The sequence below is a fragment of the Dufourea novaeangliae genome, unplaced genomic scaffold (assembly GCF_001272555.1).
Source record: "Dufourea novaeangliae isolate 0120121106 unplaced genomic scaffold, ASM127255v1 scaffold89, whole genome shotgun sequence".
NCBI classification, from domain to species: domain Eukaryota; kingdom Metazoa; phylum Arthropoda; class Insecta; order Hymenoptera; family Halictidae; genus Dufourea; species Dufourea novaeangliae.
In genome coordinates this window covers 1040906-1068861 of record NW_015373988.1, presented here as the reverse complement: position 1 = coordinate 1068861, position 27956 = coordinate 1040906, and the positions used below count along the sequence as shown (strand labels likewise).

General features: G+C 40.5%; 1 protein-coding gene across 1 annotated transcript; it reads left to right on the top strand.

Annotated features, from left to right (window-relative positions):
* The first annotated feature begins 16653 nt into the window (after nt 1-16653).
* LOC107187471 (myrosinase 1) lies at nt 16654-24484 on the top strand. Its single transcript, XM_015575576.1, has 9 exons — nt 16654-16712; nt 20456-20518; nt 20758-20873; nt 20954-21084; nt 22261-22937; nt 23030-23180; nt 23446-23687; nt 23839-23952; nt 24429-24484. Exons 2-8 carry the CDS (start codon nt 20469-20471, stop codon nt 23948-23950), a joined length of 1479 nt encoding a protein of 492 aa, XP_015431062.1. The 5' UTR covers nt 16654-16712; nt 20456-20468; the 3' UTR covers nt 23951-23952; nt 24429-24484.
* Nucleotides 24485-27956: the final 3472 nt, after the last annotated feature.

Below are 27956 nucleotides of genomic sequence, written 5' to 3'. Positions count from 1 at the left end.
TAGTATTATATAGTTAAGATTTAAGTAATTTATAAGGTTTATTGTGAAAGGTGGGTAGATGTAGAACTTGTGATTCCATCTACTTGCCTTGGGCCTCCACTCGCAGCAACCTCCTCGTGGTGAGGCCTGGGCAATTGGTATTATCTTCGGTAAAGTATTGTAAACTGAAGGCAATACCGAGCTAATGGCTGCGAAATTAAAATTAATTTCTCTAGTTGTAAGAATGAATGTAAGATCGAGTATTTTTGGTGAATGTTCTGTCTTACATGAAACTTAGAATATTTTAAGGCAACATATACGATAGAAAATCTTTGTTTATTATAAAGATACGTAAAATAAAAATTTGTGTTTCAATTGCTTTCTTGATAAATATTACTCACTTAGGTGTGATAATGCAGAATAGAAGTATGCTATTTGTATTTGAAAACATATAACTCTTGTTGTCATTGTAAAACGATTGTTTAATTACATTGTACAATAACATTGTAAATCGATTAAATTTACATAATAATATTAGCGTGTTTATAATAGCAATATTAATCGTTATTACTTTCTTGTACTCGAAAAAAAAATAATATGTTTGGTAGGACTTGAACTCAAAACCTCTTTGTAATACGTTTACGTTAGTGATTGCAATAAACGAATGCCTACTTTATGACGTCATACCTAATCTGTATGCAACAACATTATTTCAATTGCTCCTTGTTAATAAGTTGTTATTAAGATATCTGACCATTGAATATTATAAAACAAATTGGGAGCAATTTTTTAAGATGAAAATAGTTAAGAAATACTAATATTCCGTACTAACTATTCTTCGGTCCTACTTTTCTGGGGTTACATACCCCGTTACAATTTTAGTGTCACTACCCACCGCAGATTCATCGTTCTCAAAACGTAGAGGTCGCTAAAATCATAGGTTGTTTATGCTGTCGGTACTACAGTTTAGGTGGGCCACCAACTCTCATAAGATGAAAGGTCTGTTTTTATACATCCCTCGTCAGTGCTAATATTCCGCGCTAACTATTGGCCAAAAAATACATTCGATGAAATGTCAACTCCTACCTTACCAATGATGAGTATCATGAACGTAAATTTTTTCGAATAATGTATCTAAAGAGCACTGTATCAAAAAGTTCTATCGTTTGCCGTAGGATGGACTAGTGCGGCATTATTCAAATTTCACGGAATCATTTATTCCTACGAATTGAACTTTTGGAGTAAATTGACCTTTGAATCATATTGGAAGGCATTTTTATTTGGATAAGTACACCTTCAATTCCTATAACACATCCTGTGCTTCCAAATTCCGATTCCTTCATTCAATATAATAGACAATAAGGTCATGATCGTTCTGTTTTAAATTGTGACACTTTAAATCACTTTCAGATTTTTAAAATCGAGGTCTGCAGGAAATTAACATTCCTTTTAGTTTTCTTTACCTCCTCACCGAGAACTTGAAATTGGCGCATGGAATGCCAAACAGAATTTTTCGAACTTTCATCCCTCTTTTTCGAAATAGACCATTCGCCCTCTATCGTTTCCATTGAAACGTTGTTTTATTAGAGTACGTCCAACCCTTAAACCCCGATGAATGATTCAAGCGTTCCGTGAAACGTAGCTGATTGACATTCCGCGAAAGGAATGGCCTCGAACTTTCGCGAAAGCTGTCGCGACGATACGTGGTCGTTGAAGAAATCGCCGTCTACAGGCAAAGCTGTTCGGTGTCGTACGAAGGGAAACGGATCCATTGTTAATTCAGTCGGAAATGATTCGAGCCACGGTGGTTATATTTACACGGGCTGTATATTGCGGGCGACCCCAGTCAGACGAAGACACTGTCACCGAATCAATATGGCGTTTCCGAGAAGAACCAGAAATGCTTTTGACATACCCGGTTCTTTAGCGGTTGAATTATTAATGCGCCGTTCTTCGACCGATCTGTCGCGCTCGGACGGTTTTCCTTGTCGCGGTGACACACGTTTTCATCGAACCTTTTGCCGTACACGCGATTCGCGATGAATCAGGGTGAAACACGGACTCTTTATACATATAGAGGTTGATGGAAATCATACCAGAAGTTTTACTCGAAACACATTCAGGAACACATTTCAATTTCACCTTCACTTGTCCTGATTAATTTGTATGAATATAATAAATTCGTTTAAACATTACCAATCACACGACACCCTGTGTATTTCACTGAATGCAATAGCTCTAACAAATTCGAAGAACTTCTATATATTTTATATCGAAATGCGACATCACATTCAAAAACACTCTATACATCTATTTAATTCCCCCTAATCAACATACGGACAACGAGCCGAAACGAGAGAAAGCAGTTTTCCAATTCAATAACCAACATCCATCATGAACCGTCAATGACACACACACATGTGTTTAAACCGGTGAGAAAGAAACCGCCGCACCTGCATGGACTACCTCGTCCGATAAGAATAAATACATTTCCGATATTCCCGGGCCCCGTATCCGACGTTATTAAGAGCGGCCATTTAATAACTGCTTGATGAAAACTTGAGAAGATTCCACCTTGGATTGCCAAGATTAATAACGGTCGATATGTATCTGAAGATTTCCGAAAGAAGCTTCCCACCCAGGTTGGTTAGAGGGGTGGGCAGAGGGGTGGGTGGGGGACAGAAGGAAGAAGAATGGAGGCGAGCAACGAGTCGGAGAAGCCACTCAGAAAGTAATTTGCTCAATGCTCGGCCGAACAAGGGAGACCCGTGTAGAAGCCGTCGGGATACGCTCATAGATGAAGAAAAAGGGTGGAAAACCGGCGCGAAGGAAGAAAGATCGCCTGGGTGGTTCCCTGTGCAGTGGAGGGGAGAGAGGAAAAATCGGCGCGGAGCCACGACGAGGAAAATGCAAAATGGCTTTATAGGACGTTCCAATAAAGAACTACTCCCGGGTAACTCTACGTTCGTTGGAGCTTCCCTCCCCCTCCGCTCCCTCGTTTTCCCTCTAACGTCTTCATTTTCAAAGTAAATGAGGGCGTGTAGCCCACCCCCTCCCTGAATGCACGGCTGCGAAAACATAAACAGGGCTTGTGGATCGCGATAAAAGGGAGAACGAGCCACGGTTCGAGCCGAGAAGAGAGGCGTGAAAGAGGGGAGGGCTGGAAAAGCTCGTCTCCTTTTCCACGCCACACCCGTTCCCACCCCCGTGCTTGTACTTTGTCGCGTGGCGCGGCGAGAAGCGCACGGCCCGATGACAAAACGGTCGAGGGCCTCTTGCCTGCCACTTCAGACACCTTTCTACTTTTGTATCGGCTCGTGTTTCGTTTTATTGAATCGAGCACGAGAGGGCGCTTTGAGGGCTGAGGGTACGGAGCGTGCGGTAGCTGCCTTCTTGGAGAACGCTTTGGGTTGTTTTAGGTGGATTGCGGTATCGCGATTGGCTGCAGAGCGTGTTGGAATTAATACGGTCATCTAGATACGACCCTTGGTATTTTCATCCCCTGAACCACGATGGATGGATTTATTTTGTCTCGTCTTTCCAGGAGATTCGTCTAACAGTGGCGTCAACATTTGGAGGGTTGGGGATATGGTGAAATGTAGCGACAGTGTCTGTTTTTATTGCCTCGTTGATTCGTAGATTGCTTCCTTATCTTTTATAGCCTCTTAAACATTTGGTTGGATGACACATTTATTTATTCCTGAATTTAGGAATCGTAAAAAAACGTACCATAATGATTTAAATTATAAAATTGTCTTTTTTGCATCTAATACTGTGGTTTATCAAGGTTTCTATTATTGTGATTTAACTAGGATTTTATTATTTCTGTCAGTGAAGCAACAGAAGCGGTCGGCGTTTTTGTAACTTGGTGTTCAGATGAGAGACAGGTAAAAAGCAAGTAATTGCAGTTGTTTCCTTATTTAATTATGGTACAGTTACGTTATACAAAGGGCATTTAATGCATCATGTAAGATGTATGAAACCTCAAAATCCGTGTAATCTCGTATGAAATGTGTCACATTCAGTTGTAGAAGAATTACAAAGTATTTCTGACGCGCTCTCCCAGGTGTAGGACACATTGTTCTAACTGAAGTAAGTTAAAGTCGTACAAAAGGAAGGAAAAATCACGGGGAAACAAAGTTAAAGTGAAAAGAGAAAGGAACAAGGGTCGAGGAAAATAAGACCCGGAAGATAAGAAACATTTAACCAAAATATCACAATGAAATAATTGCAATTGCGGGACAAAAGGGGGCAAGAATAAAGGGGAAAAGCGTTTAAAAGCAAGGGGTAGAATGCAGCCAGCGGGAAAGAAGTGGGAAGGGGAACGCAAAGAGTGTACACGAACGAAATGAAAGCATATGGCGGAAGAGGGATTTTGTTTCCTACAGCTGTTAATATTTTTGCCACGCGTCATATTGTCACGCGGCGGACCTTTTTCTACTGAATATTAACCGTAAAAGTTTCCGCGGAAGTTCAGCTGGATTTTGCTTCGGTCTACGGTAGCGAAACGTGCGTTGACATGCCAGCGAGCGGAATAATCTCATTACGAGGCTGGAAACTTCGAGTTGCGAATATTAAGGGATGTAAGTTCAAATGAAAATTATGAAAATGAGCAATTAACTAACCATTTCGGAGACAAAACTGCCAAACTGGTGGACGCATATTATCATCGATTTTTTTGATAATACTCTGATGTGTAAAACCATTTAAGAAGCTTGGAAATTACCGTAAAAGATAATTTTATAATAAATATCTTAAACATTACATGTACCAAATAAAAGGTTAATTGCTAACGTAAATAAACGTTATTGTACAATTGTGCACACAAATAACTATTGTATAATTTCGACACCTGCATCCCTCCGAAGAGGCGTAACGAAATCAATCGAAAAGTCCATTGCTTCATGCAGTTAAAAAATTAATTAAACTTGTTTACGTTTAGATATATTTTTCTTGTTACTAAATTTTCACGTTGAACGTAATTCTGTAAAGACAGAAGAAATGAAAGAAAAATTTGAACCCACTTCTCAAAATTGACTCACCTTCTTTCGAGAAATCCGAATTCTTCGTGGTTCAAGGGGGTTGGGGGATGAAGAATCTACAGGTGCATTAGTAGTGCACGCGTGCGTATATCACTGTCGGTGCACATGCTCGCGACTGGAAACAAAAGAAAACGGAGACATGAAGAATCGACCTCTCCCCCGAGCGTACCGCACGCACGAAACGAGACTCCTCGCGTTTAAATAATGCATGAGACAGAATTTCCACTATGCCGTTGAAGGGTGCGCTCGTACACGTTGTCAACTGTATATTACGAGCTACAAGCGGGGGTACATCCTTCGTTCGTTCTAAAAATTGCTGTATTTCATCCCCCTTTCGAGGCAACGTTTTATCCACTGCTGATGTCGTGAACTTTAATCTAATCAAAATCTTAATTTCAAAATACTTACCGATACCAGTCTGATAATGAACTGGTAACATAATTAAGGGTCAAACCTTGATGAAAAATGGAAATAGTGAAATTCTTAAAATTGTTAAATGGTAAGCAGGTGCTTACCAATCATTCTTAAAATCTTCAAATAATTAAAATCTTCAATTAATTATTTAGAAAGTTTAGAAAATTGAATCTACCTTTTCGATAATTTCATCATCGAAGAAACTATAAATAGATATTTACTATCACTAATTAAAATCACTACAAAGTAACAAGAAGAATTCCAACAATTCCTATTTAGTATTCCTTCCCTTAAGGATTCTAGTTCTACCTTTCCAGTATTCCCCCAGTACCAAAAATCCATCACAATTTACCCACCACCCTCAAAGGATCTACGTCCAAGGTCCAATATTTTCACTGTCATGGAAAAAAGTGTAACCTCACGTCACACTCATTTCGATCATTCACCTTTCACTCGATCGGATAGCGAAGCAGATTACGGACGAGGACGCGGTGAACGTGAAGACTTTTTCATAAGTTGTCGGTGTCACGAGCCAAAAAGGGACGGTTCGTAAGGGTGGAAGATTTACGTCAGCGGCCGGGCGACAGACAACGGGGAACGAGTAATCAAATTTTACCGCGACGACGACGGCAAACACGTCGCGTATTTGTCGAACACTTGACAGAACCTCTCAGCCTCGATGGTTTTCTGCGGTTGTGCGGCCGTGATACGCGAGCGGCGCGTCGGTAAAACCGTCCCCCTGATTGCGCGGTAAAAGTGAGTGACAGTAATCGCGGGAAGACTACGCGACGGGTTGCTGAGCTTTTCGCGCTTCGCCGAGCGAAAACTCCCAGGCTGCTTTTACCTTTCGAAGTATTTACTTTCTCCAGGATGCGGTAACAATTATCCGAACCGACCAATATTTTCGAAACACTTTGTTTTTTTGGTTCTATTTTGCGATCGGTTCGCTCGCGTATAGAACGTAGAGAAATTTCAGTTTTATTATTCGTGAGATATCTAGAACACTCCTTATTTAAAATGTAATCAGTCTTGAGTTTTATTATGGAATAAGTATGCAGAGTGTCCCAAAAACGGGACAATCCACAACATGCATATTCCTCATGCAAATAAAAATCGAAAAGTCCTTTAACGTTTTGTAGATCCACTATCCAGAGAAATGCCTTGATGTCCAATACTTCAAGCGACATCTTCGTTTAATATAATAAATTATAACTGCTTTCTTGTGGTGGTATAATAAGTAAAATTATTGAAAAATTTCTAAGTCGAATCCTGTTTAAAATTGTATCAGGAAAATTATATCAGTAATAATGGAAAAAAATAACGTCTACACACAGTAAAATAAATGGTCAATGAGAAATTCCTCACGTATTCGCGTAAAATTTAAAATTCGTCATCCTTTCTCGGATCCTCTCACATGCTGGAACGTAACTGCACCCGGGATTTCGTATTCGAATTGCCACGTCGACCGGCACATCCGTCAAGATTTCTTGCACGTATATCGCCGTGAATTCAGCCCGCTAATATTCACCGGCGAATACCTACCCCTGTGTAGCTTTTTATGCAAATCGTCGAATTTCCCCCCGGAGCGAATCGAAGGAACTGCGTTGCGTCGTGGTTGAAGCGAGCCTTCCAGTCGAAATGCTCGCAAATCGTACATGAAATAAACATCGAACACGCATTTCCTTTGCGTTCCAACGACTTTTTAAACTTTCCTACTAAACCATCGTTTTTAACATTGGAACTATCGACGGTAACGTATATCGATTTTTCTCAGATCGATAAACATAACAAACCTTTGAAAAGATACAAATTTTTAAATTAACTAATTTCGTCACTTTCATGTTGCAATAAAACATGTAAAAGATCTGAGAAAATATATATTGCTATAACATATTACTGATCGTTATAAAAGTGTACTAACCAGTCATTTTGATTGCTTTGGTAGTTCTAGTGTTAACCAGTCAACTCGACGCATAGTTATTATTTCACCCTTGGTGCACCTTCGTTCCGTGGTTTCATCGTTCTAACCGTAGTTTAAGGCGGTTAACGACGATGCAGTTAGAGAAAAGCAACATTTTGGTAAACAGGATACATGCTACGGTATCGGGCTGCCGTCTATCACATTTACAAATAGATTTTTACGGTGGAAATTTATATACAGGAATAAATTATCCGTGTATCTTTTCAGTTCCCTCTGGCCAGTTACGCGAACGGAACGGATACTTCGGGTTTATACGTGGATAAGAAAGAGGAGAACAAGGAAGTGCACTTAACGGATAACGGGTCCCGTTCCTATATATTTTTTCTCCCACACCCCCTTCCCATAGAAATAATAATCCCCACCTGGTCGGACCGGCCTACCTTCGTTCGGCGTGATCGAAACTTTTCGATTGCGAACCACTAAATAATTACTGTATCTAAAATAACACACAGTACGACCGCCGTTATTAAACCTACCCCTGGCTTAGTTTCGATCAGAAAACCGTGTAAAATTCTACAGAGTAAAAATAAATCTAGGAATATGTTTTTATACACAACGAGCAAAAACATGCTCGAAAAATAGCATATCGAAAAATAATATCACTAGAACTCCAAACGTTTATATAAGTATCGAATTTTGAGGACTAATTTACAAAAATTGGAATCCAATAGAAACTCGATAGTTCAATTAAGGCTTCCACATGGATTCACCCCGAAATAAAAACCTCTGTAAACTCTATTAAACGTTCAACCGTAACCGAGTTTTAGACAATCATGTACACAATGTAAACGTGAAATATCGTTAATTGTAAGAGATCCGTTAATTGTGGCGCGACGCGTCCAACATATATACACTGTCAAGTGTATACGGCAATCAAGGGAACATTCCTTCCATTTTCGCGATATTGTTCGCATGTTCCACGCGCTAAATTCACGCGGGCATATTTCCCAGCGCGTCGGAACGCAACTGGGAGGTAATAACGAGCACGCGTAAAATTCGTCGCGCTCGTGTGCACGTCCTCGTTGAAAGGAGCCCCGAATAACCCTGTTTTTCACGTGGGGGATGGATCGGTGAATGGTGCGTTAGGATTTAGTATTTCCCTCCGCTAACGGAAGCACGGGTGTTGGTCCCGTGCATGCACGTAGGCGGCGGCGAAATCGAAAAAAAAAAATCTATCTCTCGAACAGGTGAACAAAGGACCAACCAACAACCCCCTATGGTGCCTCTCGCGTGGGGGGGATATGTGAAAAGCAACGAACAAGGGAATTCGATCGAGCTATTAGCTTGGCTTATCTTATTACTGGGGCGGAGAGAACGCGCGTCGCGCAATGGCGCCGTTGAAATCCGAAATGCAAATTCCCCGCCGGAGGCGCGGGTCGGGGGTAAACGAGATTGCGTCCGGAGACGTGCGCGCGCGTTTTCGTTATAAGGGTGGGGGGGATGGCTCAAAGACAGCACAATCGAATTCCAATGCTCGCTGGGTACGAACGATCGTGTTGCTGGAAACGTCTGTGATAATGAACGATTGGCTGCCACTGGCAAGGAGGGAAACGTAATAAGAATCGGTGTAATTGTCTCGGAGCAAATTCTTTCCATTCCTTCATTTCCCATAATTGAGATATAAATATACAAATCTGAGATTTGTTTACTTCCCTTGGTATCTTAAGGAGGGCTCAGAAGTTTTGTTGGATATGTCTTATAAAATTTTTTAGTAAACTGTCGAGCATAATTTCTAAACTTCATCCAGGCCAGCAGCAACGTGAAATGTGTTCAAACGTCTTTAAACGCGTCCCGGGCGCTCCCGTTTCGGACAAGGTCGGATTCGTTGTAAGTCTCACGGAAATCGGTAAGTGTACACTGATGGGAATAAAATTGGAGAACTCTCTTCCTTTGAAAAGCACGGGAGATTATATCCAGAAGGATGTCGATACTTTATTTTTCTACGATATTGCGAGGCACCACGAACAACAAAGAGGGCCCTGAGTCTCGGCAGACCGAGAATCCTCAGGGATCACCTTCCCCCTTACCCCCTGGTAGGAACAAAGAGCGATCGATCGCGAGTACCACGGTGAGCTCCTGGTTTAGACACGGCCGTGGAAGAGGCCAATATAAGAGGACCAATAAGATGGCTGTTACCGCCGCTTCCTATCCACAGATTAAAACGATTCTGTCCCGATCTTCTTTCACTTTTCTATCCTTCCATTTACTGGAATACCCTGGTCACACGTGCTGGATCTCGAAGACTCGCCAGCTCCTTTATGGTCCACCAATTTAGTCCTGTTGGACAAGATAAAATTGGTAAACGTATCATAAAATGCAATGAAATCGACACTGTAAGCAAATATATTAGTGAACAGAAATGATTTCAGGATAATAACTTCATTGGCATAGAGATTTGGGTACACTAATAGAATGGGAAAATTAATCTAACAATGCTTCACAGATAGAGAACACTGGATTTTGTGTACGTGCTTGAGGATTTTACACTTTTGAACAGAAACATTCACACATTTTTTAAGTACTAGTTGTATTTTAGTTTAATGTTCAAGTAGTCTATTTGAAATTTTCACGGAATAGAAATGTTTTTTCTAGGACTGTACGTTAAAAAGCACAATTGCTTATGAGTAATATGAAAACGTACAATGTACGTACAAATTCTTGCCGTTGAAAACGGGAACAATCCCTCTTTCATTCTAATTAAACGCAATAACGGTTTTCCTTCCTGGAAAACGAAGCTTTGCGAGATGGTGTATAATTTTCCGGAGAATTTGGAGCAGCATTGTATCAGAATATGCTTCAAATACGAGGCATTGCTTTATTTACCGTTCCGTTTCGCAATTCCTCTCGTATAAATTATCAAAATTACTGATTCATTAAACACGCTACTGTGTATATTTAATTCCAGATCAGGCATCCGGTGTTTCCTCCTGATCGACGCAACAAGATTTGAAATATCGCGTCATTTTTGGTCGATTTATGTTTCGAATCCAGACAAACACGGTACGTTGCAGTCAAATATCCTGTTTACCCTCTGCAGCAAATGCATTACCCATTTTTATTATTAATAAATTCTGACATTTTCCGGGTCGATTGCACGTCTGAAATAAAAAATTCAAGAATTTTAGAATTTACTTAATTAGTATGAGTGTTGCTTTTGCAAAAACCAAAAGTCACGTTTATATCTACAATTTCTCATATCTATTACACAGCAAAATCATCGAAAAGGAGTGCTGTTGGTTAATTATTTTAATGGGACCCTTGCCATTTCGTTGTTTTTTAAGATAAATTATTTAATGTGGTCCCTGTGATAGCGACACACGTACTAATGAAGTATCTTCTTGAATTTTTCATTTTAGACGAGTCTCAGAACCTAAAGCATTTCTCCGTTGACTCGCAGCCACAGCTTCCCTAGAATACGATCGACGCACACGGTCCCTCGAACACTGGGATCGCCGTCGTGATTGTCGGAACGATTCGGAAGACGTTCACGAACCAGCCGAGAACAATGCTTAAGTGGCTGTTATCGCGTTCGAGCACAAGCCGCCAGGCGTTCCTGACCCATTCCCCGGTTAGGTCCTGCGGGACGCAATAATACCATTCATTGCGCGAGCACGTACCGCCACGGATAGCCGGCAATGGTCCGCCGGCAGTGCAATGAGAATTACATTGTGCATTATCGTAAACGCCTCGCATCCGTCCCCCTTCGTGGGAACGTCCCTGGAGTAATTATTCCGTTGGTCGCAGCTTCAAAGGGATCCGGATGCTCCCTCGGAGCCATGATCGCCAGCTTCTAATTGATTTTTGCAATTGTTCGCAGTATCGACTACGATCTGCGCGTTGGTGTATAATGACAACGATCGCCACGTTTTCAGGTGTCATAGCTGAGGCGAGGCTGTTTTAAAATTGAAATTCATAGTATACTACCTGGAATCATTATAAAACTACTTAAAAATTGTTTCAATCCTTGTGTATTATGGTTAAAATAAAAATGAATCACTTTTTTTTAGGGCATATACAGTAAATCAGCGATGAGTGTTCGAAGGCTACTCGGCACTGAACATTAAATCTTTCAAAATTGTTGTCGCTGATCGTGTGTACTTAATATTTTGGTGTACAATATTTAATAAAACATTGGCAAAGAATACGAAATTTCATATGATTGCCACGGGACGCATCGAAATTCTTGTGAGGTATAAAATGATTGATTTTCCTACGTTTCTAGAGAGAAAATTATTCAACGAAGTATCGTTCGCCGCAATTCAATTTACACGGGAATAAAGACCGCAATGCGTTCTATTGGATTTCGTAACAAGAGTAGTACAAAGTAATGTCGAGCAGTGCAATTACGAATAAAACTAGTATAATAATAATTTCGCGTGGTTCGTGTACGCGATACCGTGGTAATGATGGAAATTTCAATAGAGGGACCGACATAGCCGACATTAGAGACGGCTCTGGTATCGTCTGGGGACACTAGAATACCGGGAATATTAAATTTCACCTGTTTCGGGCTTGTATCAAGAGCCACCGGCCCGAAGTCACTTTAGCCACGGCTTTGGTGTACCGTGGAAACTGATAAAGTCATTCTGATTCGATCACGGCGCGTTCCTGATTTCACGTTTGTTTTTTTTTTTTTCAAAAGTGCCGCGCTACGAAGCGATAACAGGCGTATCAATATGTTAGAGTCGGTCGGATCAGTGTCGAAATTCTTTCCAAAGCAACAAGCAACGTATAGCAATGGTTATTCGATATTCCGATTGTATTTGAAATTTCGCTAGTGTTACGACATGAATATAAATCGAATAATTTCGAAGCTGCTGTGATGCATTCAGCGGTATAAATATGTCACGACAGTTATTGAAATATTTGTGGTTGTTTATACTGAAATTGGTAATTTTATTTCGACGCGATGAAGCGTAATTGTTCTGGAAATAGTACGGATGCCCACGAAGCTTTAGTTAAGTAGTTTACGAATAAACACAGATTACAAAAAACACAACCATTGAACTTTACCAAACCCAAAAATATCCACGATCGGATCGAAGAGTCGCAGAAAAAACGGGGGTTTTTCGTTGCCTGACGACGAGGCGCCGCAAAACAAACCGGAAATTCAATAACAAGCCGCCGTTCTTATTTCCCGCAGCCCAGTCGATCATCAATAATTCATCGGTCGTAATCAAATTCCCATCGGGAACCGGGGGCTTTTTCGTCGAGCGGCGCGAGCAATCGGTTTCGCGAAAACCGCGCGCGGAATTCCAGAGGCGGGAAACGATCGACTGGAGGGCAAGAGGCGTCAAGAATTTCTTCGTGGGAAATACATACTGTCAGAACACTATTCATTACCAAAACTGTACAACATTAACGAACAACAAATATAAGACACGAACGTTCTCTCTGATTCTCTATCGGAAACTCTCTATTTAACCCTTTCTTGAATTTTCTTTTAAGAGTAATAAAAATATTTGATTACACATTCTAACTGAGTAAACTGTTTTGTACGTACTAAATGTACACGCATTTGTAAAAAAAGTACAAATGAAAGAACATGAAAATGTTCGAATTTGAAATGACCGTACGAATCCATTTTCGATATATCGATCATCGAAGTCGGAAACATTTTCAGTTGCAACGCACACCACCTTCGCAACGATACTATATTCCACGATGGTGGTGTAATTCCGTGACCGGATATCTTGACTTCCGGCTCGGTTTTGTACAACCGCCATCGGCGAATCGGCGATGGTCGAGGGTGGAAAATGTCCTGCGCTCTCCCTTCTTTCTGTTTCTTTTTTGTGGGGGCGGCTCGGAGCTTTCTACTTCATCACCGGCTTTCCGGAGGACTGGCCACCATTTCCAGCAACGGTCACGGAGAACATTTTTTCACCGATGATCTCTTTGACGTGCGCTGAAAAGCAGACGACGCGACAGGAGAAATAATATTAAGTGGCCGAACGTGTTTTTTTCCGGGCGACGACCGAGGACAGCGCTGTGGCGGATAGGTCGTCGTCATAAATTTCACCCTGACGACGACGCTGCTTTTTTGCCAAAACGATATTTTTCTTTTATTCGATGATTAATGTCGCATTAACTGGAAGGCTATTTAGACGACTGCCTGAAGAATGTACTCTGTGATTATATTTGATTATTTACATATACTAGTTCACTGGTTAATTCCTTGTGTTTTTTTATGAGTTTCAGCAAGGCATGAATTTTTTTGGTTTTGGCGGTACTTTCGAACAAGGGTTTCAGTATATACAGAGACAGTTTTTACTATGAGAAAAAAGAAGTTGAAAAATGAAAATAAAATTTTTTCCGATGGAACTCTGTTTTCGAGATAATTAAGTATTGAAAATTTACACCAAAACATGTAAGATAAAAATTACAAATCGTTTCAATCGTACAAAATAAACTATATAAGTCGCGTTTCATTCAATAGAAAGATTACACTCTGCGGGAAGAGTGAATCTCGCAGGAAAAAAAAGTGGCGTTCAAACGTACAGTCAACTGATCCTACGGGCGCAGCGACTGATTCCTTCGATACGCAATTCGCTTTTCGCGGTAAGCTCCGCATCTCCGGGCGTCTCAGGAACCGCTTCAGAAAATGGTAATCCGGAACAGGCACGAATGCCTCTATTTGCGACGTTCGTACACGGGGTACGGCAAACCGCGCGATCCAAGATTATTCCAGTCGACGCGATGGGGTGAGCAACGCGACTTCGTGACTCGAAACTTCTACCCTTCCCTCCCCCTTTTCGATAACGACGGCCACGAACTTCGAAGGAATTTTATCGTCGTTCGATTGAATTTTCCTTTCAACCGTGGAAGCTTCAGGGAACCTTAGGCTCGCCTTTAATCGATCACGTATTGATTGATTATTTCACTGATGCTCAATTGATTCCCAGGAACGAAGCTGATTCACGAAGATGTAATTTACACCGTGGATCACCTTTTATTCTTAAGTTGTTTCAAATTCTTTAGAAAGGGTTTCTGTGACTTTCATCCGTACGAAAATCTACAAGAAGGGCTCTGAATGATTTGTAGTGCTTTTTGCAATTTAGTTCCCTGTAATAAATGATAATTAGAAATAAGTGTTAATCATTGTTTCGTTTCATAGAAACTTCTTCAATTGGAGAGAAAGTAAAAATTAAATAACGTGAATGTCCGACAGTATGAATTTTCTGCAACATTCTACAGGTAAGCTTTGTGATCTAAAGAACTGTGTAACAAAGAATTCTTTTCAAACGTAATAACATCGAATCACAAGCGAGCAAGAGTTACTGTAATTATTTTAATTATATATTTCGAAATTAATTGCACATTCCTGGCGAATTAATTCAGATTCCGGACGTTGTGTTCTGGCTCTTTTTACTACCAGCCTCTACCCCTCGGTTGTTTCGATGATACTCTACACTACGGTGTCCGTAAACTTCGAGCGAGAAGAACTCGAACTCGGCAGAGTCTCGGATACTTTGAAAGAGACACCCGCTTCGTCTGTCATTTCCGACGGAGTACAGGCCTTCCTTCTGTAATTAGAGATGCCAAACATCGTAGGTGCATCCCTAGCTTAATTACTTCGTCACGTTCCTAAAGACACCAGACTTTGATACAAGGGCAGAAATTCATGTTTGTAGTTCACACTTTGGTGTCAATCTGTCAGAAAGAAGTTCTAAGACCAATTCCTTTCTTGATCAAAATTCAAATGAGTGGTATTACTTCGAAGTGTTCAGAATAATTTCATCATCCACTATACCTTGGACCGTCTACAAACGAATTGACGTGAAAAAATCAATATCACGCGTCACACGAACCACAAAAGCTCAACTACGATGATACAAGCAACAGAGACGTACTCCCAGCGTCAACGCCGCGAATTACCGCACGCCTATTAACATTCTCGTGATACGGTTCAATCAGACCGTTGCGACGAGCACTCGTTGTCAGGGCTACGTAATAACACCTATTACCGCGTACACGTGCTTCCTTTGTTCGGCATGCCTCGTGAGCATGAACCAACGAATGCCGATGCGAATATCGCGAACGTAGAGGAGTTCGCGGATATGGGGTGGTTAGGGTGGCGGAGGATGGGAGGCGGTGGTGGCGGGTTCGCGACACAATAAACCATTCCACGGAAGGCAAAACACAAGCCCCGGCGCCGCTATAACCGAAGCCCAACGTGCTGCTTCATTATGCGGTGCGACGTGGCAAAGTGCCAGGGCCTTTGATAAAGGGGGGTGATCGTCGCGTCCTACCAGATTCTCGCTCCGTTCCACCGCCTCCGCATTTCCGCCCTTTCGTCGTAACATGGGGCTGCTGTCCACCCTCCGACGCACATCCGTGACTCACACCTTCACCCCCCTCCCGCCATGCTTGGACAAAGAACGGAAAGGTGGAGGATGGGGGAAGAAACGCGCTTCCACCGATGCACCCCCGCGTTCTTCTTTGCTTCTTGGTCGTGGTTTCCGCTAGGAATAGGCAAGAGCTTCCGTGAAACGCGGGACGATTAAACATGGGCTGGGAGAACGTTTATGACGCGGACGTGACTTCTTCGTTATTCTTCAGATAGAGAATTTATGTATGGATTTTGTATGGTGGATTTTGGGAATGGGGGGATTTCTTGGAAGAACGTGGAAGTGGAAGTTCGCCCGAGGTTTACGTGGATTGTTTGGGGGATGAAGGGTATTTATGTGACCTGATTTTGTTTTGACATTCGGGTAATTCAATATCGTGTGATATTGTCTGATATATAATGGAGTATGAACTTGATAGTTTGTTAACGTGCGTAACTGTAACAGTAACTTTAACCTTTTAGGTAGATGGACCATTAAACACAGATATATGCTTAAGTACCGAAGGGGTTAAAGAAATGTGATGAAAGATTGTATTAGCTATCTATGTGTGCATGTATGTACGTATTACATATGTATTTCGAATGTGAATAGGAGATATACATATACAGAGGCAAGTGATCTCACTCGGGAGTAAGTGTTAGTTTGCCAATTATTTATGTACGTAATAAGGACATTTAACAGATACTTGATATAACGTTGACTGTCATAACATAATGGGCTCAGTCAACAAGAATACTCATAATAAACAGACCGCAAGGTTATGCAATGATAATGAATTATGGACTGCAGATACTGAGTTTTCGCAATTTTGATGATAATATTAATTAAGCGAAAACTCTTATATAAGTCGGAGAACAAGTGGGAGAGGTCAGTTTCTGTCTCGCGGTGGCTCAGTGATCGTTCTTTCTACTTTATTAACGAGTGTCTCTTCAGTATTTTGAGTTAAAGGTAAACATGTATATTATTTAGTAATCGAAGTGAAAGCTGCAATCTTTCGTATATCTTATTGTTGTATAATTCAGTTAAACATTTAATAGTAAAGAAAATAAGCTAGTAATGAAACAGTCTTATTGAATAATAGGTATGTTAGACTTCTGACAACGATCAAGATTGAATCCATAAGGCTAGATTACGTTAGTTAGAACGCATTTGCATTCATTGAGAATGTAATCAAATTTTACATGATTTCACTTTTGCTTTTAATTTTAATTGAAAGAATCTCAAAACTGTCAATTGGTGTTATCGGAATTCGCGCAATGTAAATCCATTGCACACATAGAAATAGATTATCAGACCCATAAATCATTTTTTTATTCTTCTGTCTGAAAATCTTCACACGAACATTACAACTTTAACGTCAGATCTTTAATGTACCCGGCCATAAATTTCGGACAAGAGTGGGAATAATGGGATACGGAAGAGAGAGATAGAGACAGGGGAGAATATAGTGCAAAGATATTCAATGTAAAAATCTACGACCAGAAAATGAAAGAAAAAGGTAGAGGGAACAGAAATCTGGGAATGAAATGTATGAGACAGAGTGGAGGGAACTAATCAATTTGCTTTTATCGTGAATGTCTCTGCTAAGAGAACCAAGTGTCGCGATTAGCCGGCGAGCCATGAGTTCAGCAAGATCTCCGATAAGTTTAATTACAGTTGAAACTTTGTACATACGATCCGTCATCTATTAATATAATCCGTTAGTAATTTCCACACGATCGTGAGAACATTTCCGTTGAAACGTAGAAACGAATCCCGAAATATACACAGTACTGGAAATAATTTATTACAATGCTCGAATATTAAACACGTTGTCGCTTATACTTCTCTTATTATTACTACTAGGAACATCAAATGGCCAAAATAAGTTCGACATACGAATAATTTTATCAATAGTATTGCTATAAAAATTGCACGTGCCACGTACAAGAGCGATGCAATAAATATTTCCAGTACTGTATCTTAACGGAGAATTGAATTTTAAACCTCAAGCTGCGCCGGCAAAGTTGCGGTTTTCCAACTTCGGGATAAGGTAGCAGTGCATTAATAATTTTCTTTCCTTGAAAATGTTACGGCTTACGAATTCCGCGAGAAACGGTAATTCTGCGAAAGCCACTACGGTTAAGGAGCTTCATATATTCGAAAGTTTGCGGTATTTACATACTTCTGCCTCGGTTTTAACGTTACAAAGACACCGCCAGAAATTATTCTTTTATTTTATTTCCGTCCACTTTAATACAGTCAACTGTAATCCTCTCGTTTTATTCTTGTACCCGATTCGATTGTTCCGAGGTAACCAATGTCGAAATTAATAACTGGATTGTACAAAATTTATCGAATTCCATTTCAATGGAATTCTTCCCCGATTAAACAAGATCGGCCGGGCTGGCATATTTCCCGTGTAAATTCCACGACGACACATTGCATACATTTAGCGGGACAATACGAATGCAGCCGGGCCACGATAAGGGCAATTTTGACTGCAGCCCATGTGCACGATAATTGGGAAATAAAGCCGGGCTTAAAGCTATCTTCGAGTACGATCGTTTGTCCAAGTAGCCTGTTAATACGTTCGATTCTCGTAACTTCAACCCCCTCGTTTATCGTTTCGCGGCACGCGTGATATCTCCACGTAAAAATTCCACGAAGTAGGACCGGACTAAAACAAAAAAACAATAAAATAAAAATAAAATTATTAATATCAACAAGATGAAGTTACACACGCAAGCGTTTTATCTTAAAGCAATGCGATAATAGCTGGTAGAAGTATGTTTGAACTATCGCTTAATAATTTTAACTTTCGAATGGACTCTGCTCTGTATCGATACGTATTATCGTTAAAAATGCTGCGTCAACCCTTATTCTTCCGATAATTGTACACTCTTTTGGATCCTAGGATAAACATTTTTAGCATATTTGAAGTATCTATATTTAAAAAAGAAAAAACTGTACGAATAAAAAGAAATTGTTCTTTTATGTTGTGATACCAGGGGGTGGAACGAAATTTGTGCCAGTAATAAAGGAAAAGGAACACGAAGGTTCTGTAATGATCAATTTTTGTTGTTTTTTCTTTACGATACCATTTTCGAAGAAGATTCTGAGCGGGTGGGGTTGAAGTAAATAGCGGGGTTACTCGTAGAAGTCGTCTGTGTCCGCATCTCTCGGACCGGGTTCCGGAGTTCATGTTGGTAGTGCCCAATCAACGAGACCCTATTTACCGAACTTCCTTTCTCCGTTCACCCGAATCGCACCGTAAAGAAGGAGAAAAGTTTTTTTATCTCGTTACTGGCCAAGAAAGAGAGCTGAATTACCTCTGACAATGAGCTCACCGGGATGCTCGGTCGCCGGCGCAACATTTCTTAATCATATTTCAATTATGGGACCCGGAACTATCCGTGGTGGTAAGGGAATTGAAACCCGTTGCAACAACGGAACCGGTTACGCTATGGTCGAGGTAAAAATTCTGGACCTTGTGCACAGGATTCTCCGATAATTAGAGACAATTGCAAACAAAAATTACAGACTACCGAAATGTTTGCAACTTTTCAGTTTGATTGAATTTTGTAACTTTTAGATGGTACAGTTGTGACATTTGCGTCATTATAAAATCAGTAATACGATTGTAAAACGAACTCTTATCTGAAGTATTTCGAAAGAAGCAGAAACACGATCAACAGTAACCACGCGTTCGGATCACGTGTCATCGGGGCACGTTGCGTTCGAATCACTGTCTTCTCTGGCAATGACGGAATTATGTTTCCCCTCTGGATCCACGCGGTTACGAGCGTCGGCGTGTAATGTTCCCCCATCTATCAGGAGAGGATATCCTCTGATCCAGTTTCTTTGGGAACTGTCGTAAAACCTCGCGCCTCCCGGCGTATACCAGTGGCAAGACAATACAACGTGTTTCGTATCAGGATATCGAGAAACAAAATGGAGGGCGGCTGGAATAGTCTCTGTCTCTTTTTAACGGCAACAAAGTTTTGGTGCCTTCGTGGTATTTTTCTATCCCGCTTATATAACCTTGAAACCGAATGTGCCGCGGAGATTACCTGTCAGGATACGTATTTCCCGGTGGCGAGATTTCCTCTCGCAGCTCGGAAGGGCGGGAAACACCTCGACGCCGCACGAGAACGACCCCCTAAACGCGTTCCTTCCTCTTATTTCTTCGCGCGTCCGCTCCCTTTGCTTTCGTTATTACGATCGGGGGACGTGGCGATAGAAAAAATTCGTTGACGAGAAATTTGGGGATTCGGTCGAGACGTTAAAATATTTTTAAAAGATATTTTTGTCGTGTTTATCAGTCTTTTGTATTAAAGTTGGCGTTGCTGGAATGCTGAAAATTGAAATATGGAAAATTTAGTTTCATTTGGAAATTGAATTTTCATGATAAATTCGTAGAGTTGAGTGAAATAAAAATCAATGATATACGATCGTTAAGTTTTATCGTGGTAAAGGAAACCTTCTTTAAAAATTAAGGAATTAAACTTCAGGCGTAATTTAATTTAATAGAATTGGGGAAATAACTTTTATAGATAACAAACTACGAAATTATTTGCATTTCGCAAGAAAATGTGCTATGCGCTCGTAAATGAACGATTAGATATTTCGGTCACAGTGGAAAATGATGGCAACATATGGACGTTACGTACGTATATAAATGTCAAGTGTAGATTGTTGCTCTGTTATAGTCAAGAAGCAGACATGTTGTTTGCGGCATCGTCGACTTGGAGTATACTTCTCTTCCTCGTCATGTGAGTGTTTTATTTATCCATCAATAATGAAATAAAAAAAAAAACGATTCATGTAACATCGATAAAAGTTTCCAAATTAAATATACGGCAGCTCGAAGAAACTAACAATTGAATTCGTACTCCCAGGCAAGAATAATATAGGATTCTTCGGTTGCATCGAACTTTCTTGAACGATATCGATTTTCGGTAGGGCGGTTGCTCACTCAATCCCTAAGTTTCCCTAAACTTGTCCTTTCTAGCTCTGCAAATGGCGAATCCGTGGCGCAGAATGAGGAATATCTAAGGTTCCCGGAGAACTTTCTCCTGGGAGCCGCGACGGCCGCATACCAAATAGAGGGAGCATGGAACGTGAGCGGTGGGTCCCTCAAATTCAAATTTCGTGGCTACCGGACCGAAAACTTTTCTAATGTTTCTTCCCCTGAATTGGATCTATAGATCGAGGAGAAAGTACGTGGGATCGGTTCTGCCATAACAAAGGAGGCGTCTTTAATAACGAAACGGGCGACGTCGCTGCGAACTCTTACTACAAGTACAAAGAAGATGTGGCTTTGTTGAAAAGCTTAGGGGTAAATATGTTTTACATTATTACGGTTCCGGTGACAAGTGATTCTTATTGCGGCACTTAAATATGCGTAAAGGAATGTTAATAATTCGAATGCTTGTGCATCCCTTTTTCGAAGAAGACACTTTTGAACTTACATTCTTCATTCTTCTGTCACCATTTCACGTTAAACGATTTTGAAATCCAAGATACACGGAATTGTGTCAAATACTGCTCGGAAATTGTACCAACGTTGTTCAGACTTTATCACAGAAATTCCTCAACTCTATTGGACGAGAAGTCAAACAATTCAAAAATCTCGACCTACGAGTTCCCGAGCAGAATAACGCGATTTCCAACACAAGTTAGCTTTATGCGGCTTCTCGTGTTTGACATAATTCCGTGCAATATACATCTGGTTTAACGGAAATGTAACTCCAGTTTATTTAAGCCATGGAATCGACAGGTTCTAATTGTAGTAATCAGTTTTCAACGGGTCCATACATATTCTATGATAATTCTTAAAGAAGCATATGTTGTTTATTTCCTTTTTAACTTGCTAAATATGAAGTTGCGTTGGAAAAGTAAAACAAAAATATTTCAATGAACGGGAATCGATCCCAGGACCTTCGATTTACCAGCCAAACATACTTCGATAAGTTTGACTTATATTCATAAGTCACAACCTAACGGTACACAACTTTAATTATTTCTATCTTTAAAATTATCGAGTGTCTACACCTAACATTTCACGTGTACCATTAGGATTCTGTATACTTTTTTACAAAACCCCGTTAAAATCGAAATCAGTCAATTACAGTCGTTCCCTTATTATAGGAAGTCCACTACAGTGGCGCATAGTGCCTAAAGGATTAAAATATTCGGTTTACCAACAATCCATTATATTTTGTCAAATTCACTACATATTTACGAGTAAGTCAAAAGCCCGTGTGTGTCGGTTCAAAAATATTTGTTCTCGTTTTTCGATGTTCGTCGCCATTTTGAAAAAAAGAAAATGGTAAAAAGATGTTCGAAATTTACACTGTTACCAAAGTTTACCAAAATTATATGGTAAGTTATGTATTGGTATACCTAATAACATAGTAAATTATACATTAATGTAACCAATGATCCGGTTCCCAGTGTAATAACCATAATTGCGCCTGACAACGTTTTTTTTGTTTTTCTATCTACTCGACAGTTCAAGACGTACCGGTTCTCTGTAGCTTGGGTGCGTATACTGCCGACCGGTTTCCCGAACAAGGTCAGCCGTGACGGTGTCAGGTACTACAATGACCTGATCGACGAGCTGCTGGCGAACGATATCGAACCGTTGATGACGATCTATCACTGGGATCACCCGCAGATCATGGAAGACGCGGGCGGCTGGACGAACTCGGAAATAGTCGACTGGTTCAGCGATTACGCGAGGGTCGTCTTCAGGGAATTCGGCGGGAAGGTGAAACGTTTCATAACGATAAACGAGCCGATTTCCGTGTGCATGAACGGCTATAACTACGGCGTGCACGCGCCTGGGAAAAAGTTTCCCGGATTCGGCGAGTATCTGTGCATACACAACGTGCTGAAAGCCCACGCGAGAGCGTACAGAATCTACGTGGACGAGTTCAAAGCCACCCAAAACGGTCAAGTCGGATTCATGGTGAACGTGAACGGATTTCTGCCGAAAAACCCAGGGGACAACGTCTCGACCGAGACTGCGTATGTGTTTAACGCTGGATGGACGATGGATCCAGTCTACGGAGAACACGGTGACTATCCGGAACTTATGAAGACTGTGGTGGCTGAAAAGAGCAGGCAGCAGGGCTACAGGAAATCACGATTGCCAGAATTCACGCCTGAATGGAAACAGTACATAAAGTATGATCTGGATAAATGTGGAATTATATGAGCTTGTTGGTACTGGACAAAATTTTATCGAGTCGAACGCCGTTTCTTTTTGTTTATATTAGGGGATCTTCGGACTTCCTGGCGGTGAATCAATACACTTCGAAACTGGTCGAGCCGGGAGAGAGTGGACCAATACCGTCCTTTGATAATGATCAAGGCCTGTTGGTCACTATGGATAAATCTTGGAAATCGTCAGCCTCTGACTGGTTGAAAGTAAGTATCGCGATCATTCCTTTGCTCGTTGTTTAAAAAATTTGTGAAATCGAAGGAATGAGCTTTGAAAGGAAGATGAACATTTTAGTGGTAGATACTACTTAATAGACAGGTGTTTGGGGGATACATCGAGGTTATAGAGATGTAAAATGTAATTTATAATTTTGATAAACTGGGAAATGAAAATTCTTCTTTATATTCAATATTTTTGCTTAAGCGCTAATTTATGGATGATGTGGAGTTGACTGAAAATTGTGTGCTCCAGGTTGTACCTGAAGGCTTCCGGGACGTTCTCCGTGTATTATCAACGAAGTACGGTAATCCACCCATGTACATCACTGAGAATGGTTACTCCGATTTGGGAACATTGAATGACACCGACAGAATCGAATACCATCGCGAATATTTGAAGCAAATGCTCCTTGCCATGCATGTCGATGGTGTCGATGTTCGAGGATATTATGTATGGTCGCTTTTGGATAATTTCGAATGGGACAGGGGATACAGGTTGGTTATTCATGCAGTACAAACGCCGTTAATATATATTCTCGTGAATTTGTATTATAATAATGATCAAGTTATCTGCCGATTGGATCGTTTACCTTGATAATTTCAATATTTAATTTCACTGTTAAAATTTCAATATTTATATTCGCAGAGAACGTTTCGGTATTGTATTCGTCGATTTCAACGATCCAAAAAGGCCGAGGATATTGAAGGAGTCTGCGAAGTGGTGGAAAAAGATTATAGCTGATAGGAAATTAGACTAGATGTGAGTCATCTAAATAATACCTTACAAATACTCGCATAAATGATCTTTGAAAGTGGAGAAACTAAAAACTTGCAGGATCTGCTATGTCATTCCTATTTATAGATAAATTTTAATGAATAACTTGAAAAATAACTATTGAATATTTATATTTCACCCTCCAGGTAGTCCTTCACTTTTTTCCTTTTGTCTGATATTGTAATGCTGCTTTTTTTATTCATGATAATATGTTGTATTAGTGGGAAAATAATGTCCCTTCTGGACAGCACAGTTAAGCAAAAATTTATTACTTTTCGAATATCGAACGTTTCCGATGGATCACACAAGAGTCCATTCTTTGGGCGCTCATCCGTTTTAACCCCATCCGTATTGCAAGATCGAATTGGCGGTGGGTGAGATAAGGCGTCAGGTAGGACAGGCTCGAGATAAGGGCTAGGGTTCGAGTTGTAAATGCTCGAGTGGCTATCTCGTTTGTACAGCTTCCTGTGTAACCGGGGCCGACAGTGGAGGACGACAGAGAGATAGAAAAAAAAAAGAAAGAGGAACGAACGAGAGAAAGGAAAATAATGGATCAGGGGGCTTCGGCAAGCAGAATCTCCCGTAATTATCTGGCGGCGTTGTGCGTGTGACTTCGGGGGACGTGTGTACGAAAACGTACGAAACAATCGTATACAGACACGTGACGGTGCATCGCCTCTGGGATCGATGGCCTCTTCCCGAACGACACGATGATTTATAGGGAAGATACGTTTGATGCATTATCATTGTATCAGTGGCTGGAGCGCGCGTTGGCCGTTGCAAGCCTAGAGAAACGCCGGGCTCCATGCAAATTACAAACGGTTTCGCAATGTTTCCAACGGATTAAAACGTCCGCGAAAGACGTTAAAATTTACCTCGGGCTGCTGCATTGGTCACGGACCTCGCGCAACTCGTGTTGTCTCGGTGCATTTGTTTTAGTGGGTGTTTCATCTTATATGATACTTTTTCTTCTGTGGTCTCATCGTCGTAATTTATTCAGATTTTTATTGAGTGTATTTGGTGCACATATTTAATAAAATTCAGATAGTTTCAAATTCGTTTCGGAGTCCTAATGCTAATGCAAATTTAACATAATTTTCCAAGAGAAAGGATGAGTTGAGAACACATGGGTAATAGGCAGTGTTATCTAAAGGGTTACGGTTACAAAAATGTTGAGGTATTGTACATATGTGATATTATATTATCCGTACATGTTTTATAACCACTCTACACTAGATAATGTATCGTACCCTTGTTATAGTAGTAACAAAAATAGACACATGTTTTTCTAGTTATTGTTAGCAGTTACGTCACTCTTACTGTTCGGAGTGATACTATGACTTGTGAAAGCCCTTTGCATTTTTTAAGAAAAATTACATTTCATATGAAGTATTCGATTCATGTGTACGTGAAACCATAAATATCGTATATTTAGCTCCATTTTTAATACGTTTGCAAAGACTCTTGATCCCTTCCAAGAAATCAATGTTTGCTTATCTTTAATGCTATATTTGCATGGAGTATCTGCAACGAGCGACCTAATTGGTCGGAACGTAGAGGGTCCTTCGGGATAAAATTCGGCCGGTCCTAAGGGGGGACTCGAGATCCTCAAGAATCCTTCCTCCTTCTCCCACCGTGGTAAATATTACGTATGTGTAATATATGCTGGGAGCCCCGGAAATCCGTGCTTTGGAATCCCATGCGAGGGATTAGCTATCCGCGATTCGGAGAGCTGAGTAAATTCAGGGGACACTCGGAGGAGTGCCGTTATATCCGGTTAATTTTATTACGGAGGATGGGGTAGGTGGAGCAACTAAACGCTTCGGATGACGGAGTGAGAGGAAAGGGGATGAACGAAAATATAGAATAATTATGGGAGAAGAAAGTACAGCCCACTGGTAGGCGCGTGGATGAAAAAAAAATTTGATTCGTTGAACGTTCCGCGTACATCCATCAATCCTGGCTGTGACGCACGCAGCACGGATGTTTGAGTTAATTCGTATCTTCGTGGATGATTTTAGGAAAATTAAAATCCTTGAAAAAAAAAATTAAATTTATTGAATTTAAATGAATAAAGTTAAAGGGCATTTATCGAATATGCAGAAAATGTTGGAAGGTGTTACTTAAAGTTTGAAGTAAATAGTGTTTAGAGGAGATTAGTGGCTTAATGGATAATGTTTATGCTAGTGGGAAGTAATAAAACTGGTTTGAAATACATAATTTTTACGAAATATCGCATTCTTCTCATACAGACCAGGTGTCCGAATACTTACGAGCGATAATGTACTTTACTGATTTAAGAATTTATAACTGCTTTGTAATCTATATTACATCGTGTATTTAGTAATGGTTATTGAACACCGTTTTCTGTGTTGCTGATTGATCTTCTGGGTATTCGGAACCGATACTCGAGTAATTGACGTTTCCTACAACGGGTATCCATCTGACTATAGGAACTTCGATAAATTTAGAATTAGAGTATTTACGTATTAATGGTTAATCTAGGCCAGTATATTTAAGACACTTATCTAAAATTATGTTTGTATTCTTGAGATACTCAACGTGTCCCGTGTTGCAATCGAGATCATTTTATGGAAGTCGTTCCTTCGTAACTGATTGCTCTATAAGGTTGATTCGCGCAAATTGGTCCAATTATTTCCGTGTCATGTTGTCAGCACTGAATTGACAGTGGCCTGATGGTCAAGTGTTCCGCATACCTTTGTCCGAATCGAATGAGTGGAAGAGATGAATGAACAGTTATATTAACGACCTTTGATTTCTTGTTGTCAGTTTCCAAATTCCAGAGATAAGAGAATTGTACCAGATGACTCTTAACTTCCGCCGAAATACCGATATCGCGAGCAAAATAAACAAATAATCCTAGTTCCAATTTTCGACTCGCGCTCGCACGATAATCATTGTGTGCATTCTTAATGATTACCTCGTGTAAGTTATGAAACACTCCTGATGCAGCGTAATGCTATAATCATCGCCAATTTGTTATGTAATACTGCATTCTTTCTACATAGTACGTTGCATCTGTTGTGAACATAAGGTTGTCACAGACTTCTTGCGTGTGGTTTATGCAATACGGGCCTTAGGTTTTTCTGTTAATTGTAGTGAGCTATCCTACATTTCATCGTCTATCCACTCATCCATTTGATATCTTCATGTTAACTCATGCAGAAGTGACAATGATAATAGCATAAGTATATAAAAAAATAAAATCGTGCAAAAGTAAGACTTTCCCAGACATCCTCACACGTCTCGGATCCAGGAAGCGATATCTATAGTGTACCATTCTTGTTTTGTAGGTCTGTATAAAAAAACCGGACAAAGAAGTGAGTAAAAAAGGTGAACGTTTTCCTTGTCAGAGGAAAATACCAGTCTCTGCGGCATCAATATGAATATACAAAGGGAAAACCGGTGAATAAAATCCAACAGCTGTCAAAGCAGCCAAACAATAGCTAATGTGACGTCCGCGATCGAGTTCCTTTTTCATCGGTACTGGTTCCTATAAATTGTGTTTCTGTGAATTCAATGAAAGAAACGAAAAAAGGAATCAGTATAAACACGAAATAAACGATTGTAATTGGAAAATTTAAGATACTCACGAAAAATTGATCCAGACAACTTGAAGTATTTTCCACTTCGCCAACGTTGGCATAAGCAGCTAAATAAAAAGAGCTATCAACGCTATCAATAATAGCAAATCATTCTCCTTGAAACAGATAACAGAAACAAAACAAGAACTCAAATTATAGTTAGGTGAGGTACTACGTGGGTCTTCTAATCGGCGCCACGTATCTGTCGAACGCGGTAACAATAATACATCCAGTAGTAGTGAAAAGACCAGAAGTTCGGTTAAGTTCGGAATGAAAAGATTCCAATAGGATTAAACGTTCCGTCACCCAGCGGTGGAAGAGGGGACAGATACCAACGGAGGGGGCACGTGGTACACGCAACCGACTGAAATCAGTTTGTTACGG

What these genes read in the sequence shown, in the direction of transcription:
- LOC107187471 (XM_015575576.1), top strand. Translation starts at nt 20,469, where the DNA reads ATGTTGTTTGCGGCATCGTCGACTTGGAGTATACTTCTCTTCCTCGTC. An exon ending in ATACTTCTCTTCCTCGTCAT is followed by an intron (nt 20,519 to 20,757) that starts GTGAGTGTTTTA and finishes TGTCCTTTCTAG; the next exon opens with CTCTGCAAATGGCGAATCCG. An exon ending in CAGCCTCTGACTGGTTGAAA is followed by an intron (nt 23,181 to 23,445) that starts GTAAGTATCGCG and finishes TGTGTGCTCCAG; the next exon opens with GTTGTACCTGAAGGCTTCCG.